This window comes from Leopardus geoffroyi, chromosome C3, assembly GCF_018350155.1.
Source record: "Leopardus geoffroyi isolate Oge1 chromosome C3, O.geoffroyi_Oge1_pat1.0, whole genome shotgun sequence".
In the NCBI taxonomy this organism is placed as follows: Eukaryota; Metazoa; Chordata; class Mammalia; order Carnivora; family Felidae; genus Leopardus; species Leopardus geoffroyi.
This window is the reverse complement of record NC_059338.1, coordinates 99,380,139-99,403,113: the sequence shown is the minus strand read 5'-3', so window position 1 is coordinate 99,403,113 and position 22,975 is coordinate 99,380,139. Positions and strand designations below refer to the sequence as shown.

The 22,975-nt window shown below is 36.6% G+C and overlaps 1 protein-coding gene across 2 annotated transcripts in view; it reads left to right on the top strand.

Annotated features, from left to right (window-relative positions):
• PKHD1L1 (PKHD1 like 1) overlaps positions 1-22,975 on the top strand; it is a 157,581-nt gene that overhangs the window by 120,324 nt on the left and 14,282 nt on the right. For both annotated transcript variants that reach the window (XM_045453885.1, XM_045453884.1), the window contains exons 60-72: positions 238-341; positions 1,257-1,386; positions 2,324-2,445; positions 3,968-4,058; positions 7,633-7,781; positions 7,864-7,986; positions 8,768-8,879; positions 8,960-9,076; positions 12,180-12,345; positions 15,300-15,532; positions 15,729-15,896; positions 19,013-19,170; positions 21,298-21,433. In XM_045453885.1, the coding sequence (XP_045309841.1) occupies positions 238-341; positions 1,257-1,386; positions 2,324-2,445; positions 3,968-4,058; positions 7,633-7,781; positions 7,864-7,986; positions 8,768-8,879; positions 8,960-9,076; positions 12,180-12,345; positions 15,300-15,532; positions 15,729-15,896; positions 19,013-19,170; positions 21,298-21,433 (1,809 nt within the window). The remainder of the gene's footprint in view (positions 1-237; positions 342-1,256; positions 1,387-2,323; positions 2,446-3,967; positions 4,059-7,632; positions 7,782-7,863; positions 7,987-8,767; positions 8,880-8,959; positions 9,077-12,179; positions 12,346-15,299; positions 15,533-15,728; positions 15,897-19,012; positions 19,171-21,297; positions 21,434-22,975) is intronic.

The following is a 22,975-nucleotide window of genomic DNA, read 5'->3' as shown; positions in this document are numbered from 1 at the left end:
GGGAGGGGAGGCTATTAGAAAAACGTCCAAAAAGGCCCTTGTGGAGGGCAGTGAGAAAAAGTCCGGAAATACTGCCTTATTTAGATTAAAGAAACAAAGAAGAACAAATGAAATTTCAATGAAAAAGTTAAAAACAAATTTTTTATTTGGAAAATTACAATTCTTATAGCTTACAAGAACACAAATTTTATTATTTCAAGAAAAAAAAATGTAACTCTTTCTTCCCTACCCTGCCAGGAAATGCAAGGATAAGCAATGTGGAATTTTATCACTGTGGTCAAGAAGGCTTCAGGGATAGCACAGATCCAAGATATGCAGTAACATTTCTTAACTTAGAACAGGTTTGTACTTGAATTTTTGTGTATATTCAAAATGAAACATTTTGATTTTGATTTGATTTTCATTTAACTTTACTAAAAATGCCATATCTTAGAATTGCTAAAACTATGATCTAATGTAACTTCCTTAGATACATTTCGCACCAACATTTTTAGACTCATAGCATTTGATTTACCCACGTCACGCATGTAAAGTCAGTAAAAAAAAAAAAAAGGCAGAAAGAAAACACAGAAAAAAGGAGCACAAAGGTGAAAGAATTAAAGATCTGTGATATTATTTCATATCTCCACCTTATTTTGCAGTGACCAAAAATACTTCCAAATAGTTTCTATTAAACATAGCGGGGTTTGCTTATATTTCTCAAGTGAAAAGTATGTGTGCATATCCAAGCCTCTGTCAAAATAGATGTGCTTAGAAGGCTGGTGATTGAAGAAAAAATGAGAGAGAACATGTTTCTTATGGAAATGAAAAATAATGTTGCAGGTTTGAGGTTGCAGCCCCAGTCCTGTTCATTGACTGGTTCCTACAGACATTTGACTGTAACCCCCTGCCTAGAGCATCACCTTTTTTAATTAAAAAAGTCCCTGCTTAATCATATAATAAATTATTCTGAAAAATACTTTTTAGTTCCTTAACATTTTATAGGTAATGATAGAAAATAAATGCATAGAAAAGTACTTCAGAATTTTTATCTACATTTAAATATGCATTTTTGCTTTACTTAATCATAATTTGAAGACATATGGAAATTTCCAGGATTAAAAGATATACAGGGAAATCATCTTCTTTCATGGAAAGTAAATTGAGTATTTTATTTATGAACATTTATTTCCTGAAAATCACTTACTTCAAATTTTTTCTTCAAATATATTTTAATTTTATTTGTAAAATTTTCACTGAATCCTGGTGTTTCATAGATTCAAGATCATGGCTCATCTTATATTCGAGGCTGTGCCTTTCATAATGGCTTTTCCCCAGCAATCGGTGTGTTTGGAACAGATGGAGTGGACATAGATGACAACATCATTCACTTTACAGTGGGGGAAGGTAGTATGATAATATTTTTGTCCAAATAATATGCTTCCTGAGACAATCTTATCTGAAGACTCTAGAGCCATGCTGTTTAATTGATCTTCTTGTGAGAATGGAAATGGCCTATATCTATGCTAATATGGTAATTACTAAACCACATGTGGCTACTGAGCATTTAAAATGTGGTTACTGTGATTGAATAACTGGATTTTTAATTTTAATTGTACTTTTTTTTTTTTTTTTTTTTTTATAGTGAGAGAGAGAGAGTGCGAGTCAGGGAGAGGGCAGAGGGAGAATTCCAAGCAGGCATGGAGTCTGTCATGGAACTCACTCCGTGATCCCGGGATCACGATCCCAGCCAAAATCGAGAGTCATATGCTCAACTGACTGAGCCACCCAGGCACCCCTAATTGCACTTAACTTGAATTGTACTTACTTTATATTTAAGTAGTTGCATGTGGCTATGGCTATCATAGCCATAGTAGTACAACTCTAGAATTATTTACCAGACCATGATACCGTGTGAATCATCTAATCACCAATAGTTTAAATTACTATGACTCTTAAAATACTCCTCACGTATCAATCAAAAAGATTATTCACAAATAAAGGTTACTATTTTTTAAAAATTGGACTTGGTTTTAGGGGGTTATCCTTTCTTGAATATCAGTATAAAGCATAATACAAACTCATTAATGTGTATAAAATTGATGTGTTTGGTAAAATCTGAGGCAGAGCCTGTCAACCCACATATTTAATAGGCACCCCAGAAGATTTTAATGCAGGTAGTCTATTAAAGACGTAGAGTTCAAAAGGTGTACTCTAGAATTTAGGAGGTTGATTTGTCAGGCTCAAACTAGAAAATAAATTTCATGGAAACATGAAAGACATTCCCCATGGGACTCATTGCAAATTTTTATGTATTTGAGGGGATTTTATTAATTTTTTGCAGGAATAAGAATATGGGGGGATGCCAACAGAGTTCGAGGAAACTTGGTGGCACTTTCAGTTTGGCCGGGAACCTATCAAAACAGAAAGGATTTAAGTTCAACTCTCTGGCATGCAGCAATTGAGGTAGAGTGATCAGATTTATAGTTATACAAAGGTATACAAAATTATAATTTGTAATTTCTTCACTGAAGATTATAAATTCTGTAGAAACTGTAATTCTCAAAATACTGAAAACTATTTCTTCCTTAAAGATTGGTGAGCTAATAAAATAAGCTAAAGAAAGGAGAGAATAAACTTTCTTAAAAGATGTGGCAAGCTCCCACAGCCATTGGATTTTTCTTTGTGTTGATGTCCAGTGGTTTAAATATTCTCTTATTTCCTTGTTTCTCCAACATTAGTTATCACTTTGAAGTTCTGGTACAGGGTCTCTCTGCTATTAATTGACTGAGTGCCCTGTCGATATTACTACTTTGAATTTAGTTTTCTTCTTCGTAAGGAAAGTTAGAGTGATAGACTACAGAATCTTTAAAATCTCTTCCTCATCTAAAACTCTTATGATTCTCTATGCAAAGTTATTTAGTCTAATCGGTATTCTTAGCTGAACCCTTCTTGTTGCTCATAAAGTTTCTTCAATCACTGTAGGTTGTTAGGGGTAGGATGAGAAGGCAGGCAAGCAAATAGAAAGTACAGAGGAAGGGTTTGGAGGAAATAAATCTCCATCATGTTTTTATTTTACTTACCTATGCCATAGGAACCAAAAGGAATTTTAAAAATAGCTCTCTTCGGAATATGGGGTAAGGATTGAGTTTTGTTTTTGTGCAACTATTAACAATTACCTTAAAGTAAAACCTAAAATCCTGAAACTATACATTTATGATGATGTTCTCTTTCATCTATTTATAGATATGAAAATGTCATCCAATGGCAATTCTAAGTCTTTAAAGTTTTCTGTACCTTTTGAAAGAAAAGACACTAATTTTACTTTTATGGATTTCACTTGACTCTGTTCTCTTATCATAATATTTAAAAATAAAAGTGCTTAATATACTTTAAATAGTTGAAGTTTTGGCTGTTTCACTGACACCAGAGGCAAAAACTAAATCTTCTGTACTATATGCATTTCATTTTTTGCCACTTTGGTCTCATAAAATAAAATTGTTCAGTGACTGCCTAACCAGTTTTTATTATAGCAGATTTTATTTAAACTAGTGAGTGCTTCTATTGAGTCTTATGGTCTACTGTAATTGCCTTAGTTGTTTTTTTCTTAATAAGTTAAATTGGTAACATAATATAACCAAAGAGTGATAAAATCCTACTAACCTTGCTGTAATACTGAATTTGGCCCTTGGCTTATAATTATTGAGTGATACCCAGTGGATTTTGTGACTGAAATAAAAAAAAATATCTTTCATGTAGTTTTCTAATGAAATCTAAGGCATAGTATCTAGTGATGATTTTATACCAAGTACCTAAGGTAATTTCAATACTTCATTTATAATGTAAATTTGGACAGGGTGAATAGTGAAACACATTTTTCCTCCTAAAGAGTGGTCATAATTAGTTTTCCTATATATGTTGATACTTGATCTCTTTGTATAGTTGTATAAGAGCCTGACCCATGGCATTTTCTTTATCACTGTGCTAGGTAAACAGAGGGACCAATACAGTCTTACAAAATAATGTCGTGGCTGGATTTGGAAGGGTGGGATACCATATTGATGGTGAACCTTGCTCAAGTAAGTCTTGGCACAGAGCCACTAAAACTAGGAAATACCATGTTCAAATTGGTTAGAAAGAAATAATTATTGTTTGTTAGTTCAATATATAGTATCTCCTCCTCCAGGACACTAAAAGAAGTCAACAAGCTAAATTATTTGAAGATACCATTGGGTCTAAAGAAAAAAGGAATAGACTTTTAAGGATAATTACTTTTCCATGTTTATGATTGAAAAACTCTAGCAGTCACTTCAATTCTTGATGTGGCTGGTGTTGGACCAGTGAGTGCCTCATCCCACTACTACTTTCACAAAAGTAACACTTTCAAGCATAGAGATACATATCTCTAGGGATATGACACTGTTTCATGCTTCTTCTTTAGAGGAATTAATGTTCACTCTTCCTGTGTTTAAACCTACAAGCATGAAAAAGTCAAAGGGCATAAACAGTTCTCAGATACATTTCTATTAGATGAGTAAAAGTCCAAAATTAACCAAACAACTACTCTTTTGGCAAGGCTGTAGGAAAGCTAGGACATCTACACATTGCTGATTGAATGACAAATATAACCAACTCCTATAAAGGGGACCAGGGCAGTAGCTGCCAAAATTATAGGAGCATTTGCCTTTGGCTCAACATTTCCACTTCTGGCAATCTAACATCTGCATCTACAACACTTAGAAAATGATTTATGAACAAGGTGATTCATCACAGCATTGTCTGCTAGCAGGAAACTGGACCCAGCCTTGTGGACAATAACAGTGGACTAGTTTTATAAAGCCAGACATTGGAACACTAGGGACCTCTCAAAAAGATGGAAAAAGATACATATTGATGTACTGATATGGAGAGAGAAACCCCCAAAGATATTCTTAAGTGATAAATGGAGATTGCAGAACAATATATATGCAATATGGTTTTGTTTGTGATATGCTTTATGGAAGAAAGGAAAGAAAATATGAATATGTAGCGTATTTGTGTTTAAAGAGACACAAAGTGTAAAAACAAACAAACAAACACAAAAACAAGGTGAGTAGGATCAGGGTGACTGGTGACTTATTATTGTATAATTTTTTATAACCTTTTGGTTTTTCAGTTAGTTAAATGAATTATCGGATCAAAATAAAATAAATACTAGAACTGCAGGGTTCACCTCTTGAGAAACTTAGGGGAAATGGGACTTTCTCTGAATACTTTGTATCCCTTGTACATCTGGTTTTTATATCTCAGTATGGTTGTTTTTAAGATTGTTTGAGTCAGTATTTTTTCTGTAAATTCAAAAATCATTGGGCTTAAGCTAATATTACTCTTATGCAAAATACATTTTGAAGGAATAAAACAACTTCCAACAAATTCCTTATTATATGCTCTTATTAAATATTTTAATTCCCAACAACTTAAAGGTTTTCTTTGACTAATATTTTACAATATGTAGCTCTTCTGCAACTTCTTTGAAGTAGTCCTGGATTTTTTTAAGTCAAAATATGACCTGTGAATATGAACATTTACTTATATGTGTGTTTCACCAACTAATTAAATATTTAATTAGTGATATTCCTAAATAAATGAGAGTGTTTACAAGGAAGTTTGGGATTTAGAGAAATTGAAATAGGAGACATCACTGAGGAATTGAGGGTTTATGCTCATGGAATGGGACACCAACCTATCCAGTCCACCTCCCAGGCAAGTGGGAGGCTGGCACCAAGAGGCCCACAGTGAGAGGCCAGGAGGTGGGGAGGAGAACCCTGACCCACACTGGGTCCCAGGGGCAACACTGCGTGGGACCAAGGGAGAGACATGTGAACAGCTTCTTATGGAGAAAACAAAACAGAATCCAGGCAGTTGATAAGTAAAATGTCAATCCCAAAGCATTAGGAGGAAAGGAAAGTCAATAGAAGATAGGAGGAAGTCAAACACCAGGAGATTTGGACAAGAGAACTGGTACTAAGTAAAGTTCAGGAGGTGATGCTGCTGTATATAGGGAATCCTTCAATGTATGTATGCATGGTTGGGAGGGGGTTATTAAGGTTGCTGATCTGATTTGGACATAAATAAAGTTTCATAAATATCCACCTCAATTATCCTATATATTTAAAACAAATTTTTTTTAATGTTTATTTATTTTTGAGAGAGAAATAGAGCACAAGCAGGGGAGGGGCAGGGAGAGAGGGAGACACAGAATCCAAAACAATGTCCAGGCTCTGAGCTGTCAGCACAGAGCCCAGCGTGGGGCTCAAACCCATGAACTGTGAGCTCATGACCTGAGCCAAAGTCAGACACTCAACCGACAGAGCCACCCAGGTGCCCCATAATTATCTTATATATTAATAATGAGTATAGCGTCCATTTATTGAGGCACTTTATGTGGGTTATTTAATTTCAGTTTGAAACTACTCTCAATTAGGCATTAAAACATTTTTTTAAGTTTATTTATTTATTTGGAGAAAGAGGAAGAGGCAGAGAGAAAGAGAGAGAATCCCAAGTAGGCTCTGCACTATTGGTTCAGAGTCCAACGTGGGGCTTAATCTCACAAACCATGAGATCATGGCCTGAATCAAAATCAAGAGTCAGATGAACACTCAACTGACTGAGCCACCCAGGTGCCCCCAACATTTTTATATATGAAGAAACTGAGGTTCTAAAAGGTTAAACAATGTTTCCAAGGTCATACATACATTAATTCAACAGGTAGTTAAATGAGCACCTATCTCTGCATTACCCTCTAGACTCTGGGAATACGGTGGTCAATGAGGTAGATAGACACAGTGTATTCTCTCATGAAGCTTACATTCTAATAGGAAAGAGGAGATGGACAATTCATGAATAAGTAATAATAAAATAATTTTAATTGCCATGTGGAGAAACCGAGGTGCTACTTTGAATCAGATAGTCAAGAGAAAGCCTTCTAAGGAAGTGACACTTAACTTGAAAATGGGGTGACCGGAAGGAACCAGCAACAAAAAGGTGTGTAGGGGAAGCATTTTATAAACAGCAAGTGGTATCACTTGTGTTTCAAAATTAGCCTTCTTTGAATCCAAACTTCATGTACTTTCTCATGAAATTCATGTTTGGTTTAGTCAGATGTAGTAAATTCAGTGTGCTAGCAACTAAACCAAACTTATGCAAATGAGTATACAATCATTCTACTGGTAAAGGGACAAATTAAATAAGATTAAATACTGAGTAGAATAAGCCATAAATGGCCAAGCCATAAAAATATTTGATCATCATGTTTAAATTTGCATAAGAATTATGTATAGTAAAACCTTGGTTTGCAAGCATAATTCATTCCAGAAACATGCTTGTAATCCAAAGCACCTGTATATCAAAGCAAATTTCAAGAACCATGAGCTGAGTCGTAATCACGTGACATTTGGCATCACGTACTACTCATATTGCAAAACATCACATATTTATCAAGTTAAACTTTATTAGAAATGTTTATTCCTCTTGCAGAACACTTGCAGAACAAGTTAATCGCAATCCAGGGTTTTATTGTATTTAATTTTTAAAAAATTTAACTTTAACCTGTACTGTTCATAAAGCTCTAGGACATGACTTATAATATTCTCTGTTTTCATATTTCCTCCCAAGGTCAGTCTAATCCCATAGAAAAGTGGTTTGACAATGAAGCACATGGAGGTTTATATGGTATTTATATGAACCAAGACGGCCTTCCTGGATGTTCTCTTATACAAGGATTTACCATTTGGACATGCTGGGATTATGGAATTTATTTTCAGGTAAATGTGATCCAATATGGTGCTTGTTTATCTTGTTTTATGATTGCATTTTGTGCTATGTGACCTACAAGTTGTTTTACAGACCACAGAGAGTATGCATATCTATAATGTGACTCTGGTTGACAATGGAATGGCCATTTTTTCAATGATTTACACACCAGCTGCTGTATCTCACAAAATTTCCAGTAAAACAGTGCAAATTAAGGTAAGAAATGAATACAGCCACAATAAGAAGAAAAGGTGAACGTTTTGAAGTTCCAATAAGAACAAACTCCTTGATGGGGCACCTGGGTGGCTCAGTTGGTTAAGCATCTGACTTTGGCTCAGGTTATGATGTCATGGTTTGTGGGTTCAAGCCCCACGTTGGCCTCTGCACTGAAAGCTCAGAGCCTGGAGCTTGCTTCAGATTCTGTGTCTCCCTCTATCTCTCTGTCCCTCCCCCATTCACAGACACTCTCTCTCTCTCAAAAATAAATAAATGTTAAAAAAATTTTTTTTTAAAGAATGATCTCTATGACTTCATAGCTTGGCTAGTCCAAACATCCTCCCCTTGTTCTCATTGTCTTCTGCCAGAAAATGCTATATCCTTCCCTCTCCTCCATGTTCTCCTCACCCCTTCTTGCTTGCCACCTGCTAATATTGCCACAGTTAAATTTTCATTTCCTCTGTGAAACCTTTCCTGAATTTGCTTAGATAGTATTGACACTTTCTCCTCTTTTTGTTTCTACTTTTTCCCTGGGCATATTTCTGTCATAGAAATATGTCATTATATATAACAATTTACCTGCCTGTCTTCCCCCTTCCAATTTGACTGTAATTCTATTCAGGGCATAAAATCACATCCTTTCATCTTGGTTTTATGAATGATCCATTCCTCAAACTGAAAGGCTGTGTTTTGCTACAGTGGAATTTAGAATTACCCATTATAATGTTTTTCTTGAAGAAAAGCTATTATTTAAGCTGTACTGTTTGAATTTTTTTAATAGAGCTCATTAATTGTTGGAAGTAGCCCTGGATTTAATTGCTCTGATGTCCTAACTAACGATGATCCAAATATCGAACTTTCTGCTGCCCATCGGAGCACCAGACCTCCATCAGGTGAAAATTTTAGAAATTTAATTTTGGTGTTCATATGAATGCATATTTGAATTTTATTAACTTTCTTTCTTTTATAACAGGTGGGAGAAGTGGGATTTGCTGGCCTACCTTTGCTTCAGCACATAACATGGCACCCCGGAAGCCCCATGCAGGGATCATGAGTTACAATGCCATTAGTGGCCTTTTGGATATCTCAGGCAAGTTTAAACATAGTCTTGAAAAATCTACTTAATCAAGTTCTATAAAGAATATGTAGAATATATCTCATAATGTTTCACTGTAAGTAAAAAAAAAATAATGATTTAAGTAAACTTATATATGAATCTGCTCAGTATGAGAAGCAAAGAAATCAGATTATCAGTCAATTTGAAGAATGGTCCCCTGCCAAATTTGTATATGTTAAAGAAGTCCCATTTATTTTACCTTCTAAAACAACAGAAATAACACTGGTATAGTGATTTAACATTAATTAGTTTCTATCAATTATAAAAGCCCTTTTATGTAAGTAGGGTTATATATTATTATCTCTCTTTAGAACTGAAGAAATTTAAGCTTATAAAACCTAAGAGCATAGTAACATCTACTGGCTATATTATTCTGTTCACTTATTTCTTCAGTGCTTCTTCCATAGTTGATACTGCTTTGTGATCATTTATATGCTTACTCCCATTGACCCATACCCTTGCTTTTCCCTCAGGCTTCCTTTTACCCAATCATCCAGTCTTATTCCTTCCAGGCCCCTGACTAACTAGCTGTGTCATTTACCACTGCCTGTAGTCCATGTTTATCCTTACCTCAGACCACTCCACTCTTCACACGAAGTGGATCACCCTGTGTACTACCCAAATTTCTATCCCATAGCAGAATCCACCCACACCATACTCTTTCAAGGCCATCCCCAGTTTGAGCTGAAATGCACAGGCATTATATAATAGAGTGATTCCAATATTGTCCATTGCTCAGAATCTTTTGAATCCTTCTTCTACAGTCTGCCATGACAATTCTTACAATTCTACTTCATTGAAGGTGGAACATTATTTTTCCCAAACTTGGAAAAGCCATGGCAGCAACATGGGAGAATACCCTCATCCATGTTGACACTCTCCCTTGTCTAGCTTTATATTCTTTACCCCTGATCTAACACCATCACAGTTTACTCTCCAATATATACTCCTAATTCCTGCCAGTACATGTTACTCAGCTTGTGCAGTTCCTTTGGTATATAACTCCTCTCATCCCATAGCATGCTTAGTGCTTTCCCAGCGAAGCCATGTTGAGACTTGACCAGGCTTACTGCTCTGTTTTCTAGAAGGGGAGGCAGAGACAGGTCCTGAAAAAGGCAAGATTTTCCTTATAAACAACTACCTCTTTTGAAGTCTTGTCAGGATTTCAAACAAGTAGGGCAGGGCAGCTAAGCTCTAATAAGGAAGAAGTGGACCACTTACACAGATCTGGACATTCAAGGAGAACTCAAAGTTTCAAGGTTCATCTTCTTCTATATTCCCATCCTAACTCAGGGTTCCATTTCTTTTCTATTAGAGCCATGACTTTGAAGTAGGAGACTTGCCAGTCTGAAATTCCACCTTCTAGGAACGTTCTGCTGGTTTTGTGATTAGATCCTGAGGTTTGCTTTGAATTTGTGATTGATCACCACAACTTACATTTTCTTTCTTCAAAGCATCAGTGAGGGTCAACAGTTGACTACTTCTAGTTTCCTTGTAATTACTATTTCCCCTCTTCTACTCAAATGCCAAAGTTGCTGTACAAGCCAGAGAAATTCTTTCCACTTAGATATTATCCCAGTTCACCACAGGTGAATCTTAACAATTGCACTGTTACAGCATTCCAGAGACTGTCAGTACTACACCTACCACCAGTAAGGGTGTCCTCATTCCCATCTAGACAGCAAGTGAACTAGATTCATCATTGCATCATTACACTATATATCCCAGGACCACTTATGGTTCCAGCTGTCTAAATCAGGTGGTCTAAAAGTAAATCCAGAGATAGGATTCTTGTGCAGGTGGTTTATTAATGATGCACGTTCACAAGAAAGGGAGTGAGGGAAGTAGGACAGGGCAGAGGAAGGAGTGAGCAAGGATATGGTCCCAGCTGGAGTCTAGCTCCTTCTTGAAACCTCGAAGGGCTGTTCAGTGTGAGCTGTACCACTTAGTTTCCCCCTCTTGAGGCAAGGGAGCCTTCTGTATCACTTGCCAATCAGGCATGGTAACCTTTTGGTGGTGGTGCTAGGAGTGCATAATCTCTTAAGAGACAGAGCTGTCATCTGATCTGATCAAAGGCAATTCTCCAGAGAAGGGGGCAGCTGTGAGTAGTTAGCAGCCAACACAGGAACTAAGGGACAGTGCACTGGGCCAGGAAAGCAGATCTATACAGCTTACAAACAGTATCCACTACTTTGGTATTTCATTAATATTCATCTACAGGCTCATATTCGTGTATATACAATATCATCTTAGGAAAAAACTATCAGGAAGAGTAGTAGATAGCATGTAACTGATTTAAGAATTCTGGAGTCACCTTTTTTTTTTCTCCTATTTTTGAGTTATTGGATTTTAAGTACAATGGAGATTAAGTTTTGGATTCAATAAATGTTATCTTCTGGTCACACAATATATGAAATAAGGCCAAAAAAACCCAAAAAACAATGTGTCCGTTAGTCTTTGCTGCATAACAAATTACCACCCAAATTTAGAGTCTTTAAACAACCATTTATTAGCTCATAATTCTGTGGATTGGCAGTTTGGGCTCTGTTCAGCTGATAGTTGTCTGCTGGTCTCATCTCGGATTATTCCATAGGCTGCCAGCAGTTTACAGGATGGATAGGGAGTAGTTGTCTAGGACAGTCTCACTTCCATGTCTGGTGGTTGGTGCTTGCTAATGGTTGGGCTGGTCTTTGACCAGAGTAATTGGGCCACATTTCTCCTAGTCTCATTCACATTCTGGAAATCACAAGATTCCCCAAGAACACCAAAAGAGAGCGAGCCCTAATACACAAGACTTTTCAGATCTACTTATATCACAGTTGCATTTGTCTCATTAGTCACAGCAAATCACATATCAAAGCTCAGAGAAAATATGAGAGGACTATTCAATGGTATTGATATAGGGAGGCAACAATCTAACATAACTAGTGGTGGACTAGCTACCACATAAGGAAAGAGCTCCCTGTTTAAAGTGGTGTTAAATGATGCGTTTGCTGGAATGTACATGAAATGAAACTGATTCTATTACTTTCTTCATAGAAAATTATTTATTATTTTTTTGTTATTTATGTTTTAGGTTCAACATTTGTTGGATTTAAGAATGTTTGTTCAGGTGAAACTAATGTGATATTCATTACTAACCCTTTAAATGAAGATTTACAGCATCCCATCCATGTGAAGAACATACAGCTGGTTGATACCACTGAACAATCAAAAATATTCATACACAGGCCTGATATAAGGTATAATATATGAAATCCCAGTTTTTTTCTTTCCTGTATTTATAGCTTTGCCTTGTCTTTTTCCCCCATCATAGATCTGAGAAAGTTGCTATATTAAAGTAAATATTAATTTCTATAAAATTTTAATCAGCATCATGAAAATTAAGGCTAATGCATCTGTATTTTCAGTTAAATTGAAAAAGTAGGCTTTGGTGTGTATATTTTCTCACTCTGTTTTTTCCATGCATGATAATACCATCATTCAACATAAAATATTGAGACCAGGTTAGGAGCGTGTTGTACATTAATATCTCTCCATAAATAATCATTAGGAATGAGAGACATCTCTATCATTTCTTCCCTTTTCCTTACCTCTTTTGTTTCCCGTTGCTTTCCAAATATCATGTTCACTCCATCATGCACTTTGAAATTAAATGTCAGTCATTATAATCACTGTGACTGAGAATATGCAAAAACTTAGCACAGTGACTTTTTAATCACAAAAGTCAGTGTCAGACTATTTCTAGAAGCTGAGCCACTTAGATTCTAAATCTTAAAAGAAGATAGCCAATAACTGCTACACTTTGTAGGAGATGCAAATCAGGAATTTAGATGTAAGACAAGATTGGAGGAAAGAAATATTTTATGAGAGATCTTTGACCATTTTCAGTATAGGAAGAAGACAAGGAATATTGCTAATTAGATAGACATCTCTTCAGAGAAATGCAGTGTTTCATAAATAGTTTGACTTCATCTGATTTTGGTTTTTTTTTTTAATTTTTAATTTTATTTTAGAGAGAACACACGAGTTGGGGAGAGGGGCAGAGGGGGAGAGAGAATCTTAAGCACTTAATCTTAATTTCCATGCTGAGCGTGGAGCCTGACACAGGGCTCGATTCCACAACACTTTCATGACCTGAGCTGAAATCAAGAGTCAGATGCTCCAAAGACTGAGCCACCCAGGTGCTTATCATCTAATTTTGTTTTGATGATAACTGCACACCTCTTCATTTAATAATTAAGTATTGAACTGTAGTATTTTTTGGCTCAATAGAGCCTCCCCCCACTAGAAGATTATTAGCTCCTGTTTAGTTATCATTGAATCTTTCAGATGTAATATATAATTTTAATAACTAGGTCATGAAGAAAATACATTTTAAAATAGTCTTTGAGCTCTGTGCTTTTATTAGGATGCTATTGATGTTCTCTCAGATCCCCTTTACAAGGCCCCTAGTGCTTTAAATGTTGGCCAATAATAACCTACAGTTGCCCACTTTTCCAGAAAATTGCTGTTAGCCAAACAGGAATAGCCTTGGGGGGCTAAAACCCTCCCTAACACCACCTCTTTGCAATCCATGGAAAATGACTAGTTTATACAGGAGTTCAAAAGGGCAGCCTCCTTATCTCCAGGTGGAAGCAACTCTCAGTACAGTTAATGATCCAGAGGTACCCCTGAGATAAGATTGAAACTAGTCCACAGACCACAGTCACCTTGTTTTCTTTCCCTTGCCCTATGTGGCTTCTCTCCTTCTTTTTTGATGGTACTCCTTCAATAAATCATTTGAACAAAAATCTACATTTCAGCCTCTGTTTCTTTGCAATACGAAGTAAAGACAGAACCCTAATCCATAATATAAGTGTGCCACTGGGTACTCTTCCCACAGACTTGCTCACAAAAGCACTCTTCTCATACTTGAATACAGAAAACACATGAACTATGTATTCAAGTCATCTCCAAAACTGTTATAGTACAGTAGTATAGTATAGTAACTTACCCCACATGTCCCCCTTACAGCAAAAAGGGAGCAAGATGCTAAACACTATCTAATAGATCTGAGCTTTCCATTATTATTTTGTTGTTATAACTCTGGAATAAGATGTATTTCCCCATACTATGTAGCACGACATAGTGTAACTACACAATATACCATGTATACTATGCAATGTGCAGTATTTTGCAAATTAAGCACCTATTTTACTATTAGAAGCAGCTAACAATCAACACTCCAGGTAGCTCAAGTTGAAGGCAGAATGCCATGTATGGTTGAACTGCATAATGAATGACTTTATAGTATTTCATCTCTTACAGTTTGGGTATTTACATAATGGTTACTGAAATATATAGCATAACAATTATAATCCAAGTATATCTGTTTCTATCTACATAAATAAAAGTCTATAGGAATATATACTAATCTGCAATTGGTAATGGCCTAAGAGCTTGAGATAGGAAAGTGAAGGAGACGGAACTTTTATTAAGTATTTGCATTATTTTATACTAAGCATAGGATACTTATAAATGTTAAAGACCCATGAAAAAAAAAGTAGGAAGGGAAAAATAATAAAGACTTCCCTGCCAGCACAGGGATTTTGTATGTCCTGCACAAGAGAGTAACTGTTCACCTGCTTGATGGGACAGTGTTAGTACACTGTGAGCAATGTAGAAAGATGAAATCTTCCCAACAAAATATGGAATAGCAAAATGGAATTCTAATTTTATATCCTACAGGTATAACTTGTACTTTTGAAATTCCAATGAATTAATAATAATACCAACAGAATGGAAAAGCAGACCTCATTACAATACTAATTATATATGCTACTTGGTCCTACTTTGAATCCTTTCTGAAATAAGATTCAATCAATCAAAAATTCTTTTGGATACTCTTTTTTTTAATTTTATTTATTTTTGAGAGAGACAGAGACCGAATGCAAGTAGGTTAGGGGCAGAGAGAGAGGGAGACACAGAAGCCGAAGCAGGCCCCAGGCTCGGAAATGTCAGCACAGAGCCCAACACGGGGCTCAAACTCACGAGCTGTGAGATCGTGACCTGAGCCAAAGTCGGACGCTCAACCAACTGAGCCACCCAGGCACTCCTGGATACTCTCTTATCAAACACTCAATTGAGTGTTCCCCTAGAAACAGGGGAAGAATACTTAATCTAAATATTCATCTGTTTCACTTTTTCTCCACAGTAAGGTGAATCCATCTGATTGTGTAGACATGGTTTGTGATGCCAAAAGGAAATCTTTGCTCAGAGACATGGATGGCTCCTTTCTGGGAAATTCTGGTTCAGTGATACCTCAAGCAGAATACGAATGGAATGGAAATAGTCAATTTGGAATTGGAGACTACAGAATTCCTAAGGTGATGCTCACATTCCCAAATGGAAGTAGAATTCCTGTCACTGAGAAAGCGCCTTACAAAGGTTCGTTGGATATTATTCTGTTATTCCTCAAGTTTGTGAAACAAAGTACATATGTTTTTATGTTTACTAATTGGGGTACTCAATCAATAACATATTTTCTACTTACTAATCTTACGTAAATGAAAAATATAGTCTGTTGATGCTTTTGCAGAGAGATTGCTTTTCCTTGCTAAAATGTATATATCTGTTTTTCTAGGAATTATTAGAGATTCAACCTGTAAATACATCCCACGATGGCAGGGCTATCGGTGCTATGGGATGGAATATGCAATGATGGTTATTGAAAGCCTGGATTCTGACACAGAAACTCGAAGACTCTCACCAGTGGCTGTAGTGAGCAATGGTTATGTTGATCTCATTAATGGTAGGTATTCAGTGTAAACAAATTAGAGTTACTCAAACATTTGCTATTTATTACATGCATGGAGACATCACATATAAAACTAGCAAACATCAGGATTGCTTTACTTTCTGTTTGTAAGAAAAGATATGTGTGCAGGAGAAATGCTTGACACCTAAACAGTTTCCCATATTAGAAAGCAAGGACAGTTATTGCAAATTGACCATCAGAAGAAGAGGAAGGTTATTCCTTGAGTGATCTTCATACCTGTATTAATAAGGTGGCATAAATATTTGAAGGAAAAATTGGCCCGTCTCCAAAAAGACATTTTGCCTTACATAAATTAAAAAACAGACAGTGTGAAAAAAAAACAACAACAACAGATAATGTGTTATTTGAAATACTTGAGAACAGGTATTTCCAGCCCGCTTGTTTTTCATTTTAATGAATCTTTATAAGGCTTAATCTTGAAACAATGTGTTTTGGGTTTTTTTTTTCTTTTCTTAATTCCTTTGACTGTCAAGAATATCTTGACAAGCTCCAGAGTTTAGGCTCCTTACATTCTGGTCGTGGGTGGCTCTAGTACAGAGGGACGGCAGTGGCCTCCATAAGAATTCAGATCAACTCAGAAGTCCAGGACTTTTAGAATACCTAAGATGAACTTCTAACATCTGCAGAAAACAGAGGGCAGAAACTCATTGTATTACCCTGAAATAGTCAGGGGCCCAAAGATTAGTCCCTAAGAAGGCTTAAGAGTCTTTTAAGTGCCAAAGGGGCCTGTAACCTGCCTGAGAAAGATTTCTGTGCCCTGGCAGTGTCAAAACATGTACTGAAATATCCCACGATTCAACAAAGTGGCCAGTACGCCACAAAAATACTCATTTTTTAAAATGAGTCGAAGAGAATACAATGAGCTAAATCAGGGGTGTCCCAAAGTTACATGATTTCAAGTCTTTCCCCACTTCCGTGGCACCAACGATTTGCCTGGTTTCTCTGGCCTGCAATCAACCCAGTTACAAGTGTTGCCTTTAAATCTTACAAAGCAGAGAGCTTGTGGGAAGAATTTTAGACCAGTCAGTGAATAATGGAGATGTTTTCTAATTACTCTTTTTAAATGGTGGAGAAAGATTTTATTCTATTTATTTTTACATTTTTCTTTTCTGAAAGACAATACAAGAATAGTGACATGACATTTCTCTTAAAAATAAATTTAAATTTTCATTAAAAAAAATTTTTTTAACGTCAATTTATTTTTGAGTGGGGGAGGGGCTGAGAGAGAGGAAGACACAGAATCCGAAACAGGTTCCAAGCTCCAAGCTGACAGCACAGATGTGTCACATAATGTGGGGCTCGAACCCATAAACCGTGAGATCATGATCTGAGCTGAAGTAGGACGCATAACCGACTGAGCCACCTAGACACCCCAAAAATAAATTTAAATTTTTAAAAGTGACTGTCAATTTGAAGAAGTCTTAATTGATAGTAACATTGCAAAAATTATGATGATATTGAAAAAATCACGGAATCATGAGATACACTACATTAGATTGGAAAAAAATTTTCCAAAGATAAAAGTTATTGAATAGCACTAAAGTTTCCTTTAAAATTTTAATACTCAATTTCATCTATTTTTAAAATATGGCTTTTGCTACTCTAAATTTTTCATTTAATACATAGAAATTTCTTTCTGTTTGTTTTCAAAACCCACAAAGAAGGTTTGTTTAAAAGTAGAATTTATATTTTGGATGCTAAGAGAAAGTTCATATTCTACATGAGATTCAGAAGTTTATACTGATTCAAAATTTGATTGAAGTTCAGTTATAAATATTGATTAGAATTCCAAGTAAGCCAGGAAATTGAGCAAAGCTATTGAATAAATACATCAAGAAAATTTATCATTCCGTATCTCACTCAACGTTTTATAACCCAGCTGAAGTGAAATAGTTTGCTACAAAGGTCATATTATGCCTGTTCTGGAAATGTCTGGATTCCACTGTCTTTTGGCTTTCTAGAAGGATTATTGAAGTATTATTTCTCAGATCATTAATGATGTTGACCCACCAATGGTGCTTATAATCCCAGTCTTTAATTAAAAATGTATTAGGGGCGCCTGGGTGGCTCAGTCGGTTAAGCGTCCGACTTCGGCTCAGGTCACGATCTCGCGGTCTGTGAGCTCGAGCCCCGCGTCGGGCTCTGTGCTGACCGCTCAGAGCCTGGAGCCTGTTTCGGATTCTGTGTCTCCCTCCCTCTCTGACCCTCCCCCATTCATGCTCTGTCTCTGTCTCAAAAATAAATAAACTTTAAAAAAAAAAATTAAAAAAAATGTATTAAAATAACAATGCAGGAAGATTAAAGACTTCATAAAAAACATACTTAAGAGTGTGTCAAATGCACAAATTAACTGATGAAGATGAGTGACTGAAGTAAAAAGTTAATGAATCCATGGGTTAGCCGTGTTTCCAGGTACAAGCTCTGTTTTTAACAAATTAATGGTTAACAGCATATTTCTCACTAAAGAGGCTCCCCACCTGAATTCACATTTAATAAGTAGGAGAAAGGATCAAGCACTTTCTTACCATGTGGCCTTGGCTTTAGTATGATTATTAAAGTAGAGATTCATAGAAACCTGTTTCCTTCAATGACCTTCCAGTGCAAACTCAACACACTAACTTACCTTTTTTCACCCTGTGCAGTATAAAAGTATGGGTAGTAGGGAGAAGTGGCTTCCCTGCCTTCCTTTTTTTTTTTTTATTTTTTTTTTATTTTAATGTATATTTTTGAGAGAGAGAGAGACAGAGCATGAGCAGGGGAGGGGCAGAGAGAAAGGGAGACACAGAATCTGAAGCAGGCTCCAGGCTCTGAGCTGTCATCATGAGATCCATGAGAGCGTGACCTGAGCTGAAGTCAGAGGCTTAACTGACTGAGCCACCCAGGTGACCCTCTTGCCTTCCTTTTTTTAAGCTAAGGTTTGAGAAATGGCTTAGATCGCTGGATAGATGGGTGGATGGATGGGTGGATGGATAATGGATGTAAATGCTGAACCTGACCACTGCAATTTGTTTTTAATACAATTAGTCTTCAGACTTTGCACTAAATATATTCATAATATGGAACATGAACATTTACTTATGTGGCTTTAGGCCCACAGGATCATGGCTGGTGTGCCGGATACACATGCCAGAGAAGACTGTCCCTGTTTCATAGCATTGTGGCTCTGAACAAATCTTATGAAGTTTATTTCACTGCCACCAGTCCTCAGAATCTTCGACTGATGTTGCTTAATGTTGACCATAAAAAGGTAACATGAGATAGAAATAATTTCTTGAGTTATTGGTGTTGGCTATTGACATACATTTCTATATGTTAAGGACTTACTGTCCTCCCCTGCTCTCTTGAACATTGTCAGTCCTACAGCTCATTTTCAAGGGTCATCAGCGTACTACTAAAAATCCTGTCAATCCAGAAGGTTTCATCAGCCTGAGAGCATAGATGCATACCAAACACCCTTCCCCCATATACACTTGATTCTCTGCTCTACGTCTGAGGCATGACAGTGAGGCCTACGATTTGTGTGATGGGCAAGCAAACCTGAAATTTCACATAAAAATAGTGCACATCCAGAATTGGTCACTGGAATTATATATTTTTCCAGGCTGCTATTTATATATTTCAGAAATATACCTTTGGAATCTACCTGAGAGATCACAGCATGTTGTTTTAAATATCTTCAATCATATCAAATCTTGGCTATAAACTGAATTCAGGTGGGATGATTACATTTATATATATACCGTGTCAGTGGAAAAGAGTATGAGGTTAAGCAATAGTCTCATAGTTGAGATTTTCTTTTCTCAGAGTACAAGACTCAAACATCCCAAAGTATTAGGAATGTGAAGAAGGGATGTGGATAAGATAAAGCAGAGGAGTAACAAAGAGAGACACCTGCCTCTTCTCAGATGATACCAACCTCTTCCTTTCAGTTGCTGGAGATAAAACCTTGGACCCATTCTTGATTCCTCTCTTCGGGTCATATTCCTCATGCAGTCCATCTGCAAGTCCTGTTGAGTCTCCCTTCAAAATATCCAGAATCCGTGACCACTTCTCACCACCATCACTCCTACCACCCACTTTGAGCCACCATTATTTCTTCCCTGGATTAAGGCAGTTGGCTCCCCACTCCTGCTGCTGCTCTGTCCCTGCCTGCTCTAGTGTCTGTACTCACCTCAGCAGCCACAGAGGTACCTCCAAAATATAAGTCAGACCAGGTCACTCCTTGCCCCAAGCCCTGCAATAATTTCCCCATTGGGCTTTGTACAAGGGCCAGAGTCCTCTGACTTCTCCTCCAGCCACACTGGACTCCTAGGTGTTCCTGCTACCTACTACCACCTGGGCCTGTGTTCCAGATGTTGAGTCTGCCTGGAACATTCTACCCCAGGTGGATAACTTCCCCTCTCTACAGACCCCCTCCAATCCCCCAATGGGCCTAGCCTGTTCACCCCTCCCCAGCTGGCTCTCCCAATTATCCATACTCTGATCTCCCTTTCCTTTTCCCATAGCACTTACTGCCTTCTAACATGCTTCATATTTTACTTTTTATTATTTCTACTGTTTATTTGTCTCTCTCCTCACACTAGAATGTAAGCTCAAAGAGGGCAGGGACTTTTGACAGCTCCTAGAATAGGGCCTGGCTTAGAAAGGCATTCAAGTTTTGAATGAAAGAGAGTATTTTTAATTTTAAAAGTAACTGCAAAGTAATGTGACTGTTAATGTTCTGAGATGTTGAAGATAATTTCAAAAGAAGATTCCAAAACTATGTATAGCTTATTATATTCCTTATTAATTTCTCCCTGCCCTTGTGAAAGCTAGTCTCCTTACTTTAAGATTACGTCTGATATTATGAGATGTGAAGAATATAAACATGGAAAATGAACAAAATTGAATCAGAGAGTATAGTTATGTTGACTAATTTTTTAGTCTTACTACCAAATGTGTCTCAGAGGTAAGCATTTTTTTTCAACGTTAACTAAATTTGTTTGGTTGCATTATAGAGCACTGCTACATTCCCTATTTCCCCCTGGAAATAGGTTTGAGCCCAGGTTTGAGCCCCTGGAGCTCAAAGCCTGTATTGAACTTTTTTACCTTTGAAAGGAAATGTTTCTTTTAGAGATACTCCTTTACTAATTCTTTCTTACATTATACTTTTCTACTGAGAATCATCAATTAAGAGTTAAGCTATAATGTCAGTATGAATGGTTGAATATAAGACCATTTACAAATTTTAACTCAGTATTTATCATCAATTCATAAAACTTAGTTTTAGTATTTTACAGAAGATATATATAGTTGAAGGACATTTTAAGTGCTAAATTCTAAATATTGTTTCCTTGTTTTCTTAAGAAATAAAAATGTTGTTTATTTTTAACAGGCTGTCATGGTAGGAATTTTTTTTCACACACTTCAACGTTTGGATGTCTATGTGAACAATACATTGGTTTGCCCCCAAAATACAATATGGAACCCTAAAAAGAAACACTGTGAACTTAAAATACATCTGCACACAGGTATTTCCTCAGAAAAATAAAGTACTTAATTATGTATAAAATTCTTTGTAATGTCTCATTATTAATATTTCTAGTTCCTTAGCCATTGACAAATGAAAAGAGAAAATATTTTTTGCCACGGTCCACCAAATTCTAAGATGTATTCATTTATAGCATATGTGTCCTGAAAGATTATTCCTGATGGAACTCTTATCTATCTGTACACATGTGGATTTTGTGTATGAGGCACATTCGTTGGCCCCCCTGAGAACATTTACATTCTACATGTAGTTCAGTTAATCCTATATACAGAAGAGATTTTGCTTAGAATGTTTACCCTATTTCTGCTTTACTTCTATTTCATAGAGGTCAGAGCCAAAATTAATTGGCAGTCACCAGAAATATTGCCAAGAAAGCTAGTATAACATCAACCAAACACTATGAAGTCAATATAATAAACTGGATTTAAATGAAATATAGGTAAAAGGCTAAACGTCCATTTATCAGTATTTTCAAGGCCAGGATTTATATCTTCTCATTGAAGTCTTTTTGTTAAACAAGGTACTTATAAATCCAATCCCTTCCATTCCACATGTGCTACTTATCATTTTTAGATGTGCCCCATAATGTTGGTTAACAATTCCTCAAGTGCGTGCTGTAGGTCATAACATCACCTAGACTTCAGAGTATGAATGGATAACCCATATCTATTACTGTCTATGGAGCAAGTCCTATTTCTACTAATAGTCTGAATAGCTAATGTTTCCAGAAATGTTCCTGTGTGCCAGGCATTGTTATAAGTGCTTTGTATATAATACCTCATTGTTAAATATTCTAATAATAATCCTGTGAGGTAGGCAGAGATGAGTAAACTGAGACAACAGGAGGTGTCTTTGCCACAGTCTCTGTCATAGCTCTGGCTGCCATAACAAAATGCCACGAACTGGGTGGCTTAAAGACAAATTCATTTTCTCTGAAGGCTGCAAGTATGAGGTCAGGGTGCCAGGAGGGTTAGGTTCTGGTGAAAGCTCTCCTTCTGACTTGCAGATGGCTGCCTACTCACTGTATGTTCACAGCAACAGCAGACGTTGGGATCTCCTCTTATGAGGGCACTAATCCATCATGAAGTCTCCACCCTCATCTAAAGCTAATTACCCCATCTCCAAATTCCCTTACACTAGGGGTTAGGGCTCTAACATGTGAATCTGGGCAGGGGGCGGGGGGCACAGTTCAGTCCATGGTAATATCAGAGATGGTGAGGGCAGAGCAAGGACTTGAACACAGAGAGTCTAGCTCTAGAAGCCATGCACTTAACCATTAGGCCATATTGCCTCCTTGTAAGCTAAAAGAGTCTGTGTTATCACTTTCTATATGCAAACAGCTACTCATATTTGCAGCTTCATTTCATTATTTTTAACTCTTTTGAAAAACAACACTTTGGGTACCAAGTACTCTATCATTCAAGTTGGGGAAATAGAAATGATCTCAACAAGGACTATTTAATATAGGGAATTGATTATACAGGTGTTGAAGGGCTGAAAAACAGTATTACCACTGCCTTCT